Source organism: Anarhichas minor, unplaced genomic scaffold, assembly GCF_050575085.1.
Source record: "Anarhichas minor isolate MPS153535 unplaced genomic scaffold, ASM5057508v1 ptg000041l, whole genome shotgun sequence".
In the NCBI taxonomy this organism is placed as follows: domain Eukaryota; kingdom Metazoa; phylum Chordata; class Actinopteri; order Perciformes; family Anarhichadidae; genus Anarhichas; species Anarhichas minor.
Window position 1 is genome coordinate 6,396,638 of NW_027466487.1, and position 19,591 is coordinate 6,416,228.

At 41.9% G+C, this 19,591-nt stretch overlaps 2 protein-coding genes across 3 annotated transcripts in view; both read left to right on the forward strand.

Moving 5' to 3' along the window:
- LOC142969266 (nectin-2) overlaps positions 1 to 10,966 on the forward strand; it is a 72,832-nt gene extending 61,866 nt beyond the window's left edge. Inside the window, exons 7-10 of the mRNA XM_076109079.1 lie at positions 7,716 to 7,851; positions 8,033 to 8,090; positions 8,216 to 8,302; positions 9,243 to 10,966. Of these exons, the coding sequence (XP_075965194.1) occupies positions 7,716 to 7,851; positions 8,033 to 8,090; positions 8,216 to 8,302; positions 9,243 to 9,449 (488 nt within the window). The 3' untranslated portion in view covers positions 9,450 to 10,966. The remainder of the gene's footprint in view (positions 1 to 7,715; positions 7,852 to 8,032; positions 8,091 to 8,215; positions 8,303 to 9,242) is intronic.
- A 1,484-nt stretch (positions 10,967 to 12,450) lies between these two features.
- The window catches only part of atp1a3b (ATPase Na+/K+ transporting subunit alpha 3b), a 34,491-nt gene continuing 27,350 nt past the window's right edge, over positions 12,451 to 19,591 (forward strand). Inside the window, exons 1-2 of one of the 2 annotated variants that reach the window (XM_076109075.1) lie at positions 12,451 to 12,708; positions 13,024 to 13,089. The gene's annotated coding sequence lies outside the window, so the exon portion shown is untranslated. The remainder of the gene's footprint in view (positions 12,709 to 13,023; positions 13,090 to 19,591) is intronic. The other variant, XM_076109077.1, reaches the window with a different exon arrangement.

A 19,591-nucleotide genomic window follows, 5' to 3' on the forward strand; every position in this document is an offset into this window, starting at 1 on the left:
AGGATAAAAACAGCATTTTATGGGTGTCAGCTGATCGTAATTGAAAGGATGGATTTATTTTACTGCTGTTTTACAGACATTCCTGATGTCATTAAACCTTTGAAACGTTGAACTTGGTTTACATTTAGATGGCAGATTGTGCTCTTTAAATGTATCGGAGCATCACAATCAGAAAATAGAATAGGGAAGTTGTGTTTATCATTACAATTATTCTGAGTGATACCAGCATGTATATAGAAGTACAGTCATAAAAGACACTATGTTAAATATACAATATGTAGTATTTTAAAATCTCTATTTAAATTTTGAGACAGTGGTGTGATGTATTATTATTAGCCTAATGTATTTGATATTTAAAAGTGCTAAAATGGGTTTTAGATATTAAATGTGCTGCTGTGAATGTGATGACAATCTGACCTGTGCTTATTGAGCACTTGTTATTCTTCTGTTAAGTATCTGCTCGCTGTTTCCAACTCTACCTGTTACCTCCTACCTTTCGTGGTGTGTGTGTGTGTGTGTGTGTGTGTGTGTGTGTGTGTGTGAGTGAGTGAGTGAGTGAGAGAAGAACCAGAGTGCTGCTTGTAGTACAACAGATCATTCATGTACTGAGTGGACAGCTACATTTGGCTAATGCAACACAGCTTTCTCCGCTGGCTGCAGCCGACCACCTCAGTGCCAGTGTAGAGTGGACTGTAAATATTGACAGGCAGACGGCAAGAGGCGAACAGCGACCTTGTCAGAGAAAGGGAGATGGAGGGGAGGGGATGATGGAGGCTTGGAGAGGGGGAAGAGATGGAGAGAGGAAAGGAGAGTGAGTTCCTGCCTTCTCCCAAGGCAACTGAGTGTGCTTTGATGCACTGTGGCAGGGAACACACTGTCTCCCCAGAGAGGGAGAGCAGCCACGCACACACACACACCATACAGAGTTTTCCCATTACCACCACACAGCTTTTTGAAATGTCAAAATGCACATGCACCCGCACGCTCACAGTATGTACACCAAGACGCGGTGTCAGTGACATGAATTTAATCCTCAGACAGTTGAAATGCACGAGGTTGAGCTCTGGAATCACAGTAGATTAGAAATGACCAGCATCACTGATCTGCCCAAACCAAAGACCCTGGCATCAGCATCACACACGCTAACACACACACAATAAATTCAGTCAGATCGGTAGAGTGGGTCTGTCCTCTCGGTGCCGTTCAGCTGGTCGTGTTGTCCGAAGCGGCACAATCAATTTGTTTTGTGCTGAAATGAATTTTAATGGCATCATGAGTGCAGCTGAACAGTAATGGTGATTGTGGTAGTGGGTGTAGCAGGTCTTCAACTGCCATAAAATTAATGTCGGAGGTAGCTACAGCACTCGACTCTGTAGCACTTGCATTGATTGTGAATAATGTGTGTGTGTGTGTGTGTGTTCAGGCTAGCAGCTCATGTATGTACCAGATTAGCCACATCCTTTTAAAAAACAACTTTTGTCAGTTCATCTTTTTCTGCCTCCCTTTGTTCACTCATCTCGTCCTCCGCTCACTCCGTTCTGTGCAGTTGATTGTTGGGTTACTGTATTACCAGAGACGTTCGGCAGGTGTACACATGGCTCGACCTGAATGAATGAGTCAATAGATGGACGGGGTGTTTGTTTTACCAAGTTAACCTTAGAATCTAAAGGGTAGGGTTCCTCTTTTCTCTTAGTGAGCAATGAGATTACATGTACTGTTCTTTATCTTAATCTCTTTCAGAGGCCATCAATTCGTTCGGTCCTAATCTCATCTCCAGGCACTCTGCAGTGACCGTGGTAGTGTTTTTCTATTCCGGGTAGTACTGTAACTTGCGCCTCAGCTGAGTTCAAAAGGCTCGTGTTTCAGCTGAAACCAGTTTGTCTCGTTATGTTCAAACTTTGCATTGAGGGCAAACCTTTGCTGAAACTTGCCAGTTTCCACTGACATCTTCAAAACTACAAAGAGAAACTTGCCGATATTGAAAGGGAATACCAAATCAAATGTTTGCTCCTTCAAAGAAGTTAATGTGGAGTGAAGGCCGTGGATTTATATAATTAAATAGACATGTCTCACTTTGCTGAAAAGCATGCTGGAGAGTGACTTAAAAGATGTGTGGGAGGAAAAAAAAGAGAAGAGGACACGCAGCAAAAATTCACAAGCGGGACGCAATTCCACCACATGGCCGAGGCTACGGCCCAATGAGCCAACAGGACGCCTCGGGCTTTGGGTATTTTGGTCAACTGTCCCTAAAAAGTCAAACTAACCCATTAGGAATGAGTTTGATCATCAGCTACAGTAGGATTGTTTTTCCGGCGACCAGTCTAGTGGTCTGCTAATCTCTTAAGCCAAGACCAACCACATATACTGTATATCTCAACCTTTTTCTACATCACCCTGGAAGAGATGAATGTTTCCGATTTTAAGGTTATTTTTGATTTTTTATTATTATATTGTGTGCACAGATTTGTGGAAGAGGTCAGGGAGGGTAATAAAAACAGGCTTATCTCTACTCGTTAGGCACAGGAGATAAGAGATGCAGAGGGGAGACGCTGCAGATTTGTCCTGTCGTATTACCGGGCCAAACAAGCAAATCCCAAATTACACCGGCGATGGAGCGGGATGACGGGAAAGAGGGATGATGGGAGTGAAGGAGGGATGGGTGGAAGGAGAGGGGAGGGGGCGGAGATAAATGGAACAAAAGCCCGGCCTGTGCTGGGATGCTGAGGATAGGCCAGCATGTTAACCTTAATCCCCTCAGGGAGAGGCGTAAACACACAGGAGGAGAGAACATGGGATTGAGTGGCAAAGAGAGGGATGTGAGATCTTTGTCTTCCCGCTCTCTCCTTCATCTCCTCAGTGTGTGTGATCAGCCAGTTGCAGGCAGCAGCCGGGAAATCCCTCTACTTATCTGAAGCCGGCGTCTTAATCATAGCCTCCATCTCACTTGGCTCTCCCTCCCTCACCCTCTTTTTGATTCCTCTCTTATCACCTCCTCTCTCCTCAATGTCACTCGCTTGAACTCCACTGCTTGGACCCCGTCATCTCGACTTGACTCATCTCTCAACGAATAGTCTTTCGCTGAGTACTCCTCCTCATTTCAGCATTCCAGCATATGTGCCAAGTTTTTCACGGAGTCCTGATTCGTCTCCTGATTGTCTTCGTCCCTGCTCCTCGCCCTCCAATAAAAGTATTTTGAGAGCAAAAAGGTGAATCCGAAAAACTTTTGCCACTGGCTGCACAGCTGCGGTCAGTATTCAGTCATGCATCCTAAAGCTCCAGAGATCCTGGTGGTATTTTCAACTTGCTTAAGTGAGTCTGTGATAATTTCAGTTTCAGCCAACCATCCAGGCACATCTCCTCTTCCTTCACTCCCTCGCCATCCTCCCCCTCCTCTGTGCCTCGTGGGAGAGTGGTGGTCTATGGTTGACTGGCTTGGCCGGGCAGGCAGTGGTGAGCAATGGAGGGCTCACATATAGGAAGGGATAGGTGTGTATCTGACTTGATGGTCACTGCATCGATCGGCTCACAGAAATACAGCCGACATTTAACTGAGTTTGAACTGTGGACCGTCTGCTCATTCACTGTTAAGAAAACACATGGTCAGATGGGAGGTACAGAACCTCTCCCTGCCATAGATTTTATGTTATTTTGTGTGCGCTCTTATGTTTATTCTTGTGTTTGAATATGTGTGTAAATACGTCTTTGTGTATGCATGTGATGTTTGTCTGGCAACAGAGCAAAGGGCCCGCTGCAGGCCGGAGTGTTTGTGTAAATATGTCAGACAGAGTGATGAGGATACAGCAGAGGATGCCAGCGGCTTCTTAATACAATATCGTGGGTGCATGTATATATTTTGCGTTTGCAAAGTCTGTGGCTTTAATGTACTTTGTGGGTAAGTGCTTGTCTGGTTGTATGTCCTTGGCAAAGAGCTGCAAGGATTTAAACGGGCCCAGCAGACGTACAGTACATGTGTACACACACACACACATACACACACACTCCCTCTGTCTGAGATGTTTCATTAGCGCACGACATGGCTGGTGTCCAGGGCCAACACAGAGGGCACGCTCTCGAGTCAAGTCATTCACACACAAGCACCGCATCTCGATCATTGAAATTGGACTCTTTTCCTGCAGCTCTCTCCTCTCTATCAGAGGTTATCGGCAAGGAAGGACCAGCTTTCTACCTGAAACCTGCTGAGTGAAACTGACTTTATTTGGATAATGTTGCTTGTGAGATAAGGGCGGGGGAGGCCTCCTATAGAGCTTCAAAAAACTCCCGTGAGCGAAAATAGAGTAGGGAGCGGTGTGACGATAAACAGACACGGCACTGGAATGAGGAAGCAGTAACAGAAAAACACTCGAAAGACCAGTCAGGTATCACGTTTGGAACGAATGTGCCCTGTAGCTCTTCAGCACTTGGGTTTTAAAGTGACACAGCACCACCATGTGGCAGATTACATATATTTGATTTCATGTGATAAGAGGTGATGTGTTAAATGCAAATTTTCAGTTGCAACAGTTGGGAATCTAATATCCTACTCCAGAACTTCACATCCAGTTTCTCTCTTTTGCGTGTGCCTTTGTGAAGATACCCTGATCTTCTATTCTGCCGTGTTTTTCTGTGCAATCACCCATTCATGCCCATTAAACTACCAAGCAGAAAACACTTGAACCATCGTTACTTTGAAAATGACGCAGTAACATCTTTGCAACACTCCTTCATGACACTCCTTGTAAAAATATCTGAGTAATTATTTAGTATTGTAAAGTTCATATTCTTTGTTCTTGCACAACCCAAAGTCTGTTTGTTTTTTTATGGTTGAGCTGAAACAAAGTTGTTTTACAAGCTCATGGTTAGACACTTAAGATTTTCAGACTGTTGCATCAATAATTAGTTTTCATTTCCTGCAGTCGAGCCTGATTTTCCTCTCCAATATAATAGCGGCTGGTCCTCATCTCTTTACGACAGAAGTGTTTAAAACCATTAATAACCTTTTTGCTATAACTCTAGTGTTTCAGTTAATATAATTCAATTTAGTATTTTGGCGACCACGGTTGATTAGAACAAAGAATTTTATCACTTTACTCTAATGCCTAAACCTTTAAGAGGGAAACATGTTGGTAATATATTAAGCTAATCAATAACTCAGAAAATATCTTGTCTCATATCGGAGTACTGATAATATCTTAATCCCCTACTTTTTCAAAATGTATTTAAATTTTTTTTTTTAAATTCTGTTATGTTTAATGGTAAAATATGTATTGGCATCATAGAAAGTTTTTAAAGAACATAGTGTGACATCTTGGTATAATGGAGAAGTAAAACAGGCCCTGCAAACACATATGTCAGCACCTAAAGACCCGGTTTCTTAACTGAAGACATGTTCACATACTCTGTTTCTTGGAAGGGTAGTTTAAAACAGGAACATAGAAACCACAACCGACTCACAGTTGAGCTACCTGCATGAACCAGATAAGACACCTCCTTCTTGGGAGTCATGTGAGGCGGAGGCCTCTGTAGGTATAAAAGGATGCTGAATGTTGTATCTCGTTGAAGCTCACACCACAGACAGCTGAATGAGTATCTGTGGTGCACTCTTCACTTGCAAGCAAATAAATGGACAAAGACAACTTTGAATCTTTTGAAGACTTTGTTATTGATTTGTGAACAACTCTCTCTTCTCCCGATTAACATAGAAATCTTCCACCACAGTTGACTAAAAGTATACCATATCATTCGTAAAGGAGTCACAAAATACACCTTATTGTATATGTGATTTAAATTCAAAACATTTCATTTAACTGATTGTTTGTGTCCCTCCAGAAGCAGAAAACTACTTTAGATGCAATGAGGGCACCACATGTTGGTTTTGCACCGGTGGAAAAAAACAATGGGAAACTTATTTGCACCCCACAGAATAAATCCAAACAACACAATTAATTAAAGCTTAGTGATTATTGTTGTGACTCTGCACTCTGCTCTCAAGGTGCACATTGAGCTTTTGATATCAACGGTTCAGATCCACTTTGATTTATTTTTAAATGTCATGTCTTTTATTTTGCCGTTCCCCATGTTTTCACTTCTAAATTAATGTTTGTAAAGTTTATTGTGTAGTTGGTTCACAGAGACCTCCAAATACAGGCTTTATGAATTACTTAGCACAATAGAAAGCAAACACGAGAGGAGAATGAAAGGTAATGAGGGTCAGCAATGAAAGATGTGCTCTGTTGTAATGAGCAATAAAGAAAGAGATGATCATTGGGAGACTTATGCATGTGCGAAGGAATGAATATTATTTTTAGGACATAGTCAAAGTAGTCTATTGTTAGAGAATTGTAATTAGAGGACTAACAACATTCAATCATGACCCTTCCAATTACTAGGACCTGGGTTTGTTCTCATCAAATGAGCTTCAGATCCTCTCTGCCCTTTAACGCCCCCTCATTAGCATAATCCCCTGGGACTTCGGGGGGGATAATGAGCCTGGTTGCACCTTCAGTAATACACATACACAGTGCGTATGTGCGTGCATGCGTGTGTGTGTCGGTTCATGTTCAGTGTGGTCATGGTTCATTCGTGGAACCTCTGCATGATTCCTCTGGTTCATCCTGTCACCCGTGTGACTCAATGCTCTAATCAAGACCCTTTCTGTACCACACACACACACACACACATTCTCATTGCTGAATCTCTTTTCTATGAGGCCAACCATAGTCATGGATCTGACATTATACATGCTGTCTTACATTATATGACTTCTCATTAATGTTTGTTTAATCAGCGGTTCATAAAGAGAGGGGGCCCCAAGATAAATCTGATGGGGTCGTAAGATAAATAGTAAAATGGGAACGATGACGAAACAAAGTTCGGCTTCACAAAATAGTTTTTTGCCAACTTTCTCTTACTTCAATGAGTTTCATTCTTTTATTTATTTAAGAAGTTTAAGTTTACCTCGGCTGGGACACTGAGCGAACTCTGAGAGATCCATGACACATGGCAAATTACCAAGAATAAAGAGAAAAAGTAAAATATAGATGTAAATAGACAAATAAAATAAAATACAATTATAATGATAATAGGAAAAAATTGAACTGAAAATACCAATAAAAAAATAATTTATTGGTGTAATGTTACAGTAGCAATATGCTAAAAGTGTTGGAGTTTATTCTTCACCCTGGGAACAATTCTGAACTCAAGATTCACTTACTTTGGCCTTCCCAAAACTTTCAGCCACATCTCAGGGCCGCCTTCTTGTTCCTCTTTGGAGGAAAAGGTTTAGCTAAGCTTAGCTAACAGGTCGTGGTATCGATCTTCTCGTCTAACTCTACACCAGAAAGCTAATAAGTGCATTTCCACAAATGTCAAACTATTACTTTAAGTGTTGCTTTTTCTTGTTCCTCTGGTTTTAAAAAGGGATTTAAATGTAAGAATCTGAATCACTGGTGGAACTGAATTTGTGAATACGTGATAAGAGGCACATGACCACAGACATGGCTTTTTTGGGGGGGCTCACGAGGCCAAAAGGTTGTAAACCATTGTGTTATATAAATTATATATATATATATATATATATATATATATATGGCATAATATCTGAAAAGAAAGGCTGTGTTATGGAATGGACTAATGCAGTGCTCACCAGTTAAAGAGGGAGTCCACTTCTGATCTTGTCTAAAGGTATTTTCTCCCCTCTCATTTTCTTACGTTTCAAGGTACCCGTCTTCCAGGGAAGGGTGCTACGACAGGCAGCATCATAGGAGCCATCATTGGAGTCATTATACTCTTGGCCATCGTTGGAACAGCCATAGCGATGTACCGCAAACACAAGAACAACAAACTCAACGGAGGGTGAGTATCTGTTTGACTGAGTGTGGATGACTACAGTTCACTTTACTGTTGTTGTTTTTTGTTTTTTTCATGTCCGTTTGTTCCTTGTGTTATGTGCAAAGTGGTCCATTAGATGAAATGCGACGCTGCACGTCTCATATTTTTGTGTCTCACCAGACAGCTGTGTTTATTTGTGTTTCAGTGGTCCACCCAAGCACAAGCCCCCTCCCCCCAAGAAGACCGACAGCTCCGCTACCAGAGTGAGTCACCATCGACAAACAGTTTTATTTAACCAGACAATTGTGTCAGGCTGGTCTACACATTGTAAAGTTAACATGTTTGATTATATCTCCTGAAATATTCTGTCCGATGTGTGCGTCCTCAGCAGCCGAACACAGATCATGTCCCGGCGGCCGAGAACACCCCTCTGCAGAACCAATACTACAATACCCAGAGTGCTGAGCCAGTCACGGTAAGGGAACATGTTGGTTAAAGATGCAGAGGTGACGTACACTTCAATGACTCTAACTCAAATGAATGATATCAACGATGTTTTTTTTTTAACTTTGAGAACGCACACAGAGCATGTTGTAGAACATGTTCAGCTATTTTATTTTATTTTGATGCTAACATCAAATATTATGCAGTGTTTAATTAACACTTTCTTTGTTGCACAGTGTGCAAAATCGTAATTCTATTTTAAGCTTTTTTTAATTGAACATTGGGGTTTAGGTTTGAAAAGGTTTGTGAAAAAGCAACATTAAAAAAATAACTTGTTTTAAAATAACTATTTCAACTGTAGACAATTTGTGAATTCATGGAAAATTCAAGGTGTGTATTTTACATATTGCATATCCCATCCCCTAGAATGGGGGGGGAAAAAGGAGAAATGTGGATGAGCTGCAATCTCATTGTTTCATAGCAGAATATCTCAGATCAGCCTGATACTCGGGTCGAATGGCCATTTAGCGAATCACAGGTCTGAAAACAGGCCAATCTCGGAAGCCGTTAACTGGAGTCTGATAAAACGTTGGGTAATGGTGTGCGTGTGTGTGTGTCTTCACAATTGCAGTAGTGTTGGAAATACACTGATTAGCTTGAGGACACAGCTTGAGGAGGGCATGATAACAGTGGTCTATTAGGTTTTGCCAGAATGTGACAAAGCAATTCAGTTCACTAGGTTTCTGCTTTTTTCTTCTGCTTTTTTTTTGTTAAACTGTGACTCATCAAGTCAAGGAGGGTCACTAAACAATTTATTTGGTATCAATACCTGAGTGGCACAAAGGGAATTATTCAGAAGTAAATGCATCCTAACCTTAAACTGCTGTATCATGTTCTAGCCAGTCAGACACTGGTGAAACAGAAGCTAGTGGGATTTCATCACATGCGTACTGTTTTCTTTTTGCTGGCAGGACCTGGATGCCTACCATGACAATGATGACTATGATGAAGATGAGAGGGAGCATTATCACGCTGCTGCCCCCTCTGGCTGGGATGATCCCGGAAACAATGAGGTCCCGCCTCCTTACATGCGCACAGACAGCGACCCCCAGGACTATCATCAGGGCCCCAATGTCAACCGCGGGGAAAGCTTTGTGTCGTCCGCCATGTTTGTGTGAGAAAACACTGAGGAGGTGTGTGTGTGTGTGTGTAAGTGTAAATATGTGTGCATGTGTGAGTGTATGACTGGGCGAGTGAGAATTTCTACAGCTTACATGGGAAAGAGATAAGATTGAACGGTGTGAAGGACTTGTGAATGTGAATTGTATGGTTAGATATGAATTTTCAAGTCTACAAAGACAGAGTTCAGTTTTGCCATTTTGTTTCAGAATATTTATCTGTGGGCAGGTTACCAGTACTATGAAATAATCAGGTTCAGTTGTGTGTTGCTCCTTTTGAGAATTTGACCATTTCTAAACCCTGATCAGCTTGAGCCAGCACGACACAAAATGTTGCTGATGTTGCTATGCACAATTGTGTCATGCAGCGAGGGATCTAATGAAACTGTTGTTGTTGAACTGTAGAGAAATCAAAGACAATATTGTTTTTTAAATACCATATGCTGTGTATAAATGTTACATCATAGCCAGGACATGAACACATTTTAAGTACACTGTTGCATTGCAATAGCATGAGCATGTTTCAACACTGAACGTGGCGCTATACCACACATGGTTACATGGCTTGGTTAGCAGAAACAATGTGTGGGTTTTACACGTTCCTTCTGTCTAGACGTATCGGTCCGCCGTTGTTGGTTTACAAACCCAGCAGGCATGAAGTCGGTGTAAAACAGGCGCCCTGTGGAGAAGCTATTAGCTGCAGTTAATCGGGCAGCGCTGAGACTCACCGACCGTGATGACATCAGGGTGTAAACAGCAGTCGGGGGGTGTTTAACTGCAGCAGAAAAACTTCTGTGTTAGTTTTATGAGAATATTTTTTATTTTTTTTTATGTATTTGCATCTGGCCTTTGCCTTTCTTGTGAAAATTCAGTGACACTTAGGTGGGAGGGAACAGAACATTAGAGCTATAGTGACTGATGGAACCTAATTGGGAAGCAGCCTTCTTGCTGTACCATTTTATTTTTGTTGTACTTGAGTCCATCCTTCCTTAAAGCCATAGTAAACACTTCCCATTTGCTCAAACTATTAGTAGCAACAGTGCTGTATATATTTTGGGGATATCTGTTACTTGAAAACTTTGGTGCCTTTTTTTTATTTTTCCATTTTATCTACCAGCATGCTCGGATGGATTAGGGTAAATCTGGATTATGTCCATGAAATCTGTTGCAATTCATCTCTCTAGTGGAGGATTAAATAGTTCTTTGGGGGGTTCAAACAGGGGGTTGACACAGAGCCTGCTAGTATACTGATACATCTGTCCATTATCAGGGCCACGTGTTAATAAACAGGTCAGTAATATTTAGTGTAAATTTCTTCTACTCCATCATAAACCAAAAGGTGTCTCTATGCGTGTTGGTGCCGTGCCAACCAGTTCATTTGATCAAATAGCCTTTTGAGAAACTTGATCTATTTTTTCTTTTACTGAATTATGTTGATTTTAATGTGTTTTGCTCCTCAATTATATTTGTAAATTCATCTTGACAGTTGTTGATTCAATAAACATTTTAAATCCTGAGATCCTGGTTGTATCATTTAATTAATTCTTTGCAGCTGCAGACATTTTTTCACGTCAGTTGTAATTCCTCCATTTCACCATGTGGATGCGGTATGGACTGAAAGTATAGGAGGGTTTAGCACAGCAGAGAGTCAGAGCCATGAATAGCACACTGTAACATCTGATATAGAATATGTTGGGGAAATAGGAGTGCTTTAGCTATACGCACTTCACTACGTTTATCAATAAATTGTAAGGGAAAGTACAAGCACAAAATGGCAGTTATAGACTGCAGCTGCAGTACCTACAAGTGTCCATGTGAGGGCTCTAGAAATGAGAGGCTGAAACTGCAAGAGGCTTTACTGTCGCACACCTGATGCAAAGGCAGGCACTTGTTCTCTGCTTCCTCCCCTCATGTCTGACTCATCTATTTCTATCTTAAGCTGCATTTCCTCCAATCCCGTACTCGCAGTCCATGAAAAAGTCTGCTGGCACGAGAAAAGGACTATTTTTAGATCAGCGTGATTCATTTCCAGCACTGAGACTGCACCAACTGAGCCAAAATGTGGAGTCTTGTGGATGCGGAATATGAGGATTAAATACATCAACCTCCTGCACCACTGATTCACGTGTTTAAACCATTTGTGTCCTGCAGGTTATCCGTATTAATTGGGTGCAACAGTGTCTTGAGCCAGTCCTGGTGCAGACTAGCCTCTCATACTGCAGATAAAGGTGAGGCCTGACTAGCAGCCCACCATGACTCTGCAATCTGCTCTCTGCCTGTATTCTGATCACATAGATGGGGATTCTAAGAAGAACTGACTGTGTCAGGGGTTTACTGCTGACATAATGTACTTTGCAACCGAAGGCCATTCAAGACCTTACTCCAAGGTCAGCTCACTCTGCGGAAGCATTTAAAACTATAACAAATATGGAAACTCTGAATTGCACTCTTCCTCTTACAGTTATAGCCTTTTAAAAACACATTTATTAATGTATTTGTTTTCTTATTGTAGTTGCGCTAAAGTACACTAGAAGGACTTTGCAATGTACATTAAGGTGCCTACTTTATAGCATCTGGATCAATAGATATGATCCGGGGAGTTGTAGCTCTCTCTAATGGCTCCGTTTGTATTGATCGAAAGAGTGTTACATTGGTATGGTGGGAATATACTCTCGGTACTCTTACGTAAAGATAGAGGAGACATTGAGATTCAATAAGTGAGTTCACAGTATATGTTTGAGGATCAAATGGAGTTGAATTGAACAGAAAAGGACAAATGATTGAAGGGAAACTGTTCCCAAGCTTCGCTGTGTTACTTTTCTGTAAACCAGCAGTGATGTGTTCAGAAGCAGTGTTATAGGATTAACAGACTTTGTGAATCGGCAGCCAGGTAATGAGTGAGGGAGAAGGCAGAGAATAAACCTCTCATGCTTTCAATGCTGCTAAGCTGGTTAAAAATAGAGGCAGAAGAGAGGGATTGAGAGAATCGGCGGGGACAGAAAAGATGGGGGATGGAGGAAACGGCTGATTTGACTCCAAGCAAAGTAAGTGAGGACGGATTTACCAGGTGACCTTGACGGTCAGTAGAACAAATGTGTGGCCACGCATGTTGAAGGAACACAAAGAAACGCAAAGACGAATCCGCAATGAACCCGAGTGCTCTTTGAGCCAACAGCAACCTGGTGGACAAACTCTGCCCAGGCTCATCATGTGTATGACGATGATTAGCATGTTTGGCTGCATGCTGTTAGCCTGGTTGGTAAGTAGAGACACCCACACATTTATAAATACGGGCCTGTTTTAGCCTGACAAGGCTAAAACAATAAATGTTCAATGACCTTGAACATCTATTTTAAGAGCTGGAAAGAAATGCAGATTAAAGCATAGTTAGAATTTAACAGCAATTTGAAAAAGTTAGTAAAAAAAGAAGATTCTAAATGAGTTATCCATGATAGATTTGTTTCCCCTCTTTACAACTTCCTCACCTGTTCTCAACTTAATTTCTCTTCACCCCTCACTTTGTTTTTTTGTTTTTTGACATTCCTTCTGCCATCATCTCTTCTGTAAACACCAGGCCAGAAGGACAAACTGTGCGAGAGGAGAGCAAGAGCACGAGGGAGGCACGAACACTGGCACCATGGTGAGTGACACTGTCGAGACGCCCTCGCAATAGGGAAGGCATGCGGGTCTGGAGAGAAACTGATAGAGAGGGTGGAGTAGATAAGGGGAACAGGCTGTGAAGGAGGAAGAGAGAGAGAGAGAGAGAGGCTTTGGAGATTAAAGAGGAGATGATGGTGGAGGGCAGACAAGGCCAACGGACAGCTGGTAGAGGCCTGGCTCAGCTCAGAGGGCTTCAAATGTTACCCGTTTCCCAATGTTACTCATTGGGTCATTGATTAGTTACATGTTACGTTATGAGACCAGAAATGTAAAAAAAAAAAAAACTTGGCCTGAGAAAACTTGACACAATTGTGATGATATTGCAGTGCTTGTTGCATATTTGCATATGTTGCGTAACAGCAAAACTTGACATTTAAAAATAACACAATTACAAACTATGACTGAAACAAACGGTGTCATCCAGCAGACACTATTCAATAATACAGCACTTTGCTCTCTACATGCCTGAGGCAGGACCAGCAATGACATATAATGAATGTAACATGTGTTGTATTTCTCTACATAGCTAAGCAACTTACAATTTTATTTGCTTGATTATTATATCGTGAGAGTTTCAAACCAAATTTTAATATTTTTGTCTTGGAAAAGATGATTGCTGTGTTTTCAAGATGATTGCTGTCATGAAATGATCGTTCTCATAGTAGCACAGGTTAGCTAGTAACAATGTCAACACTTAATTTCATAAGATGTAATCATCTATGTCTCTGTAATATTGAGCAAAGAAAATAAGTCAAATTATCTAAAAGGTTCAAGTGAGCCAACACAATTTTTTTTAATATAATGTGAATGCTGAAATACCTTTAATCCAGGTCTCAATACTGAGAAATAAATATGTTGCAAATAGTGCAGTGTTGTTAGGTGCTAAGCACAGTGTTGCCAACTGAGAATGTGTGTGTTTGCATGGCTGCAACCATGTGTTTGTGTGACATTTGCAGCTTGTTTCCCTGGGGCAGTGGTGACGCTAGTTGGTTTGAAATGATGTTTCTTGTTTATTGCTATCAACTCAGGTTGCATCATTCTTCTATACCTGCTGACGGACTCCTTTTGAACTACATTTTCTCATTTAAAGGGATAGGGTGTTCAACCTGCCTTTGTCTTCCTTGATGAGCTCACAGCCAACCCACAGATTATGTTTTTATCATACTTGCTCAGTTATTATCGGCAGCGGGCTGTTGACTTGTGCAGGACACCATCTTCCTGTGTTGAAGTGTGTGAGAGGATCGTGTGACAGACAGAGAGAGACGGAGAGGTGGCGGTTACATTACACATTCTTCGCCTCGCTCCTCTACTGATCGGTAATGTCCTGTACAGTACTTTCTTGAAACACCTCCCAGTTTTTCCCCACTCTCTTTTCCTTTTCTCTTTATTTTTTAATTCTAATGCTGGTGCGAACAAACAATATTAATTTTCAGTGAGCCCAGCATCATGAGCGTCCCCTTAATCCAGTCACGTTGCGCTGGGTTTCAGCTCTTGTCCATTCAAACAGGGGAGTGTCTTCTCTCTCCTCCAATCACAGCCATGAAGGCCTGCACTGCAGATGCATGCACTGGGATTGTGTGCACAGATGTGGAGGTCCATATACAGTATGTTGTCAGGCAGCTGCTCCACCTGGACAGGACGAGGTAAAGAGAAAGGATACAGAGTTTTGAGACCGTTAGACGTCATGGAGTAAAGTCATTTACAACATGTTGCAGCAGAGGAGAGATATGCTTCAATCAGCAGGATGAGATGGCCAATGATGTGGTCATAAAAATCCCCTTTAGATTTTCATATTCTTGGATGGTAATTCATCCTTGTAGTAGTAGTAGTAGTGTTTTTTATTCAGCCATCACATACAATAAAGGTAGCCTACATACAATCTAGTATACAATATGACTGAAAAGACATAGTCAGATGCATAATGCTTATATATGTCAATCCTACGTTCTTATCAATTAAGCTACCCTCAAGAAAAGGAAAAATATATTAACATATAAACCAACAATGAGTTACACATACTTACATTTATGTTAGCATTGTTCCATTAATTAAAATTATTTTGTTGTTTGTTTTTGTAAAAAGACTGTTGAATTCATAAATGTTTTATAGGTTGACCCCCTCATCTCCACACAATAAAATATGTAAGGAAGTAAAAGGAGGCAATAAGTGATATGCAAGGCCTTATAAGTTGATACATCCCTCAGTCTGTGTATGGACGCTGCATTTCTGCACACATTTATTCATCCTCAAATTTGTCAGTCGTATGTCGCTAGATAAACAAATAATCAAAAGAAAAGCCACTTGAATCGGGACCAAAATCAACATATACACCATATGTTAATCACGTATAAATAAGGGCTGTTCATTTATATACAATGACCAGAAAATGCTGCGCTAAGAGAGACAGACTTCCTAATCAGCCTGAGTTACTCTATGCTTGGTTGCTACCGCAGAGCCAGATGTTTCATTCCCGAGTGATGACACAACATTTTGAGCAACTGCGCCTCTTGGGTACTCGTCCAAACTCTCTCCCCTTCGTCAGCCCTCGTTTCATTCAATCCAAAATCACATTTCTTGGCACACGTGCAACCTTTACCTTTGGAATCATGATTTATTGGTGGGTTAGAGCTACTCAAGTTAATGAGGTGTGTGTGCGCGTGCGTGTGTCTGTGCGCGTGCCCGCCCCTGCCTGTTAGCATGCCAGGGTGTGTCCAGATGTCGACTTATTTTTGATCAAGCTTGCAGCTACACACATTCACAGCACACCCATGTTTGAAATTATCAATGAAATGTACCCAGTCAGATGACACAAGGGCACAAAGACGTCATGTCTGTTCCTCATTTCTATTGTCAAGCAGATTAAGTTTAACCTCTTGACATCAGTCAAAAGCATTTAATATGGCCGAGTTTAATCCCAACTGTCCTCTGCCACTGCCACTGCCCGTGCCCGTGAATACATCTGTATCAGTTAAACAGCTGGACTGTGAGTTATCTGCTGAAGTAATGGTTGTCAGGCGCTCAATATGGTCTGCATGCATAGATCCATTCTAACGTTGAACCACAAAATAATAAGAATGCAAAATGCAAAATTAAGGTCCACATAATAGATTATTTGCTGAACTTTTCAATTGCGTGTTATGGTCTTAATCGGTGGATGAAGATTGCTCACTTATCGTGGGGATGGCTTGTGTTGTCTGTTGTGATTTGTCAAACTGCTATTTCCAGTCAAAAATGAATTGGCATCATTTGTTCTACAGCTTGTTTAGAGCTGCAAATACCGATTACTTTCAAAATCAATTAATCTGTAGATTTCGTTCAGCCTTTGAAATCTCAGAAAATGGTGTGGAATTTCCTCAAAGTACAAGATTATGTGCAACCAAGAGTACGAAACCATAAGATGTTCAGTGTTTGTCAATTACAATGAAATAAAATACAAAGCACAGTGAATCCTCGAGAGGCTTTAAACATCAAAATGACATTTGTTCTTGAGAAATGACTATTCTTAATAATAACAAAAGACTAAAGGTGATTTATTTTCCGTCAATTAGTGTTTATTGGTGTGTTTACTATTTTTGTTCAACACAAAACCAACACGAAAAAGATAGCAGGCTTTTTCAACAGGTTTGCTTCCAGGAGTCTCTGTTTCGTCCCATTGGCCTCTATTTGTCTCTCACCTCGCTCCTCGAAGGATGTGAATAACCTGTGATTTACTGCTATAACATGTCTGTAGCAGTTTAAACGGAAATGTGACAATCCCCTGGGCTTTGCCAAGGATGAGTTTTTGCTTCACTTATCTCTGTGTGTGTGTGTGTGTGTGTGTGTGTGTGTGTGTGTGTGTGTGTGTGTGTGTGTGTGTGTGTGTGTGTGTGTGTGTGTGTGTGTGTGTGTGTGTGTGTGTGTGTGTGTGTGTGTGTGTGTGTGTGTGTGTGTGTGTGTGCGTGCGTGCAGTTGTGAGCTGCATTTCACCCCATGTGTTGGCATGCATAACCTTGGGAGCCTTCCTTCCTGTAAGCGTCATGGGACGGCTCAGAGGAAAGGGAATTAGCCAATCAGCCGTTAGGGTCACCCCAGTCACATTACTCATCTGTTCACACATGCTGCACACACAAACACACACACACATCCACTCAAGATGTTTGTAGGGAAAATGCATACGTAAGACGCAAATATGTAGGGCAGTAAAAAGTCTAGTGGAACTGACATGTTACAGCTAAAATTAGACTCACCATTGAGTCTGCTCGCAAGAGGGGAAGAGGGGAAAGGAGGAGAGAGAAGAGAGAGAAGCTAAGTGTGGGAGAGAGGTGAGGTCGGAGCAACACAAGATGTAGAGGACACAAGATGGGGGAACATACACGAGAGAAGGACTTGTGGCTTGTATAGCATTTCTACCCAGTTGACATTTCTCCTGCCTATAGCAAATGACTCGATAGATAATTATTACTATTGTTATTATTACAATCAATATATAATTATCATAACCAATATATTGTTATTATCATAGTATAGGCGACTTTTGAGTCAAAAGAAAATGTCAAAGTGCTTCAGTTTAAGAGCAAAGTGGTCAGCACAGTAAATACAGAAATTAAGGGGGGGGGGGGTATGCATTGCAAGGGCATTCATTTAAATAATAGCAGCCTACACCATCAATACATGCCCTCCTAAACAAATAGTCTTTAAGCCTGTCATAAATAGCTACTGCTATTCATGTGAGACAGCTCATTTCAGAGGTGGGGATGCAGTAAAGCTTCATGTCTGAATTCGCCTAATACAGTTCTCAATCAATGAGGTGCAATTAGTCAAAAGGACATTTGAATAGAGGTTAGATAATCAACCAATACAAATAAGTAGTATATAACGCCAGAGAAGCAGTAAAGTTAGGAGGAGGAGAAGGAGATTGGTGGTGTAACCGCTCTCTCATTAGTATCGGAGCAGCAGGCTGGAGGCTCCTGGTAAGGATCCAAAGGCATACGACATTGCAGTAGTCCAGCCTTGAGGAAATCAACGGACCTGCTTCTCTGCATCTGGGAGAGATGCGTAGTTTGTTCTTGTGATGATAGAAGAAAGTTGTACATAAATATTCAATGCGGATTGCATAGACCATGGCCTTTACTTCCTCCCTTTCCTTTCCCTCTTCTTGCCTAGCAGGTGGAGTCATTGTGGGTTTAATGAGTTTACCCGCCCGTTACACAGAACTGGGTATCTCATTACACTGGCCCCTGTGCTCTGAACATCTTATGTGGATGTGTGTGCGCAGCATGTGTGACAGATGAGTAATGTGACGAGGAGTGGGGGATGGGATGGGATGGGAGTGGGGGATGGGAGGGAGTAAGGCCGGTGGTTGCCAGGGCGACCTGCTCCAGTCTCCAGGGTCACTTGACGGGGGGTGACCCTGACAGCTAGCACTCCCTTTAATATTCAACACCACACCTTCTGTAGATGTTGAATAACGAGAGCTTCAGTCACGATCGATGTCATATGTACAGTACCTGTCAAACACATGACATGACTCGCACAGACCATCGGCTTATTATTAGGGCTCCTATACCTGTAACAGTACATGTGAGCGCACACAGATATAGCAGTGGCCAGTGGAGAGCCAGTTACGCAGTCACTGCACACACACGCCACACTCCCACTGAGGGAACAATGTCTGCGAGAGTCTTGCAGTAACGAGCACAAAGCAGCCTCTTTCTGTCAGAACAGAGCTCAGGATAAGGGCACGAATACACATCCAGCGGACAAGCCAGGGGCAGAGAACACACGGAAACACACACACGCACACAGCTGACATACACTCACAAAATGAACTGCTAAAATATGCAAGCGGAGCAGATGCATATTTCTTTTTCTGCAATCTTCACCTTTTAGTATGTGTGTGTGTGTGTGTGTGTGTTTGTCATTTGAGCGGTCCAATAGAGCGTGACGGTGGGATAAAGCTCCACCCATCCCATGTCTGATGTGACTGGGTGCAGCAATAATGAAAACATTGCTGAGGTTGCCTAGCTAGCATAGTGTCGGGCTAACACTCCATCACACTGACTCATTGGGCACAGCAGCCCTCCAGTGGCACACATACACACACACACACACACACACACACACACACACACTACTAGTCCCAAGGCTAGAGAATGCATGCATAAATATGCTGACGCACACAGGCGGCAACATACTAAGATACACTAGAGTCTTAATTTCTTTGGTACACAAAGTCAGACACACACGCAGACACACACGAACATGTCCACACTACTATGTTTCCATTTTAAAATGCATATCTTTTGCTATGTTTACACTGAGCGTCCACTCTCGGCCAGAGTTTTAGAGGACCGAAAACGGATATGTTTAAAAGCGCTCCCGAGGAGGTAACTTCGGGGTTACCTCCTAGTGTGGACAGGCCAAACCGCATAAGTTTAGAAACTTACTACTGCCTGATTGGGTCTTCACAGTCACAAAGTGTCTGATTCGTCACGATCTTTAGT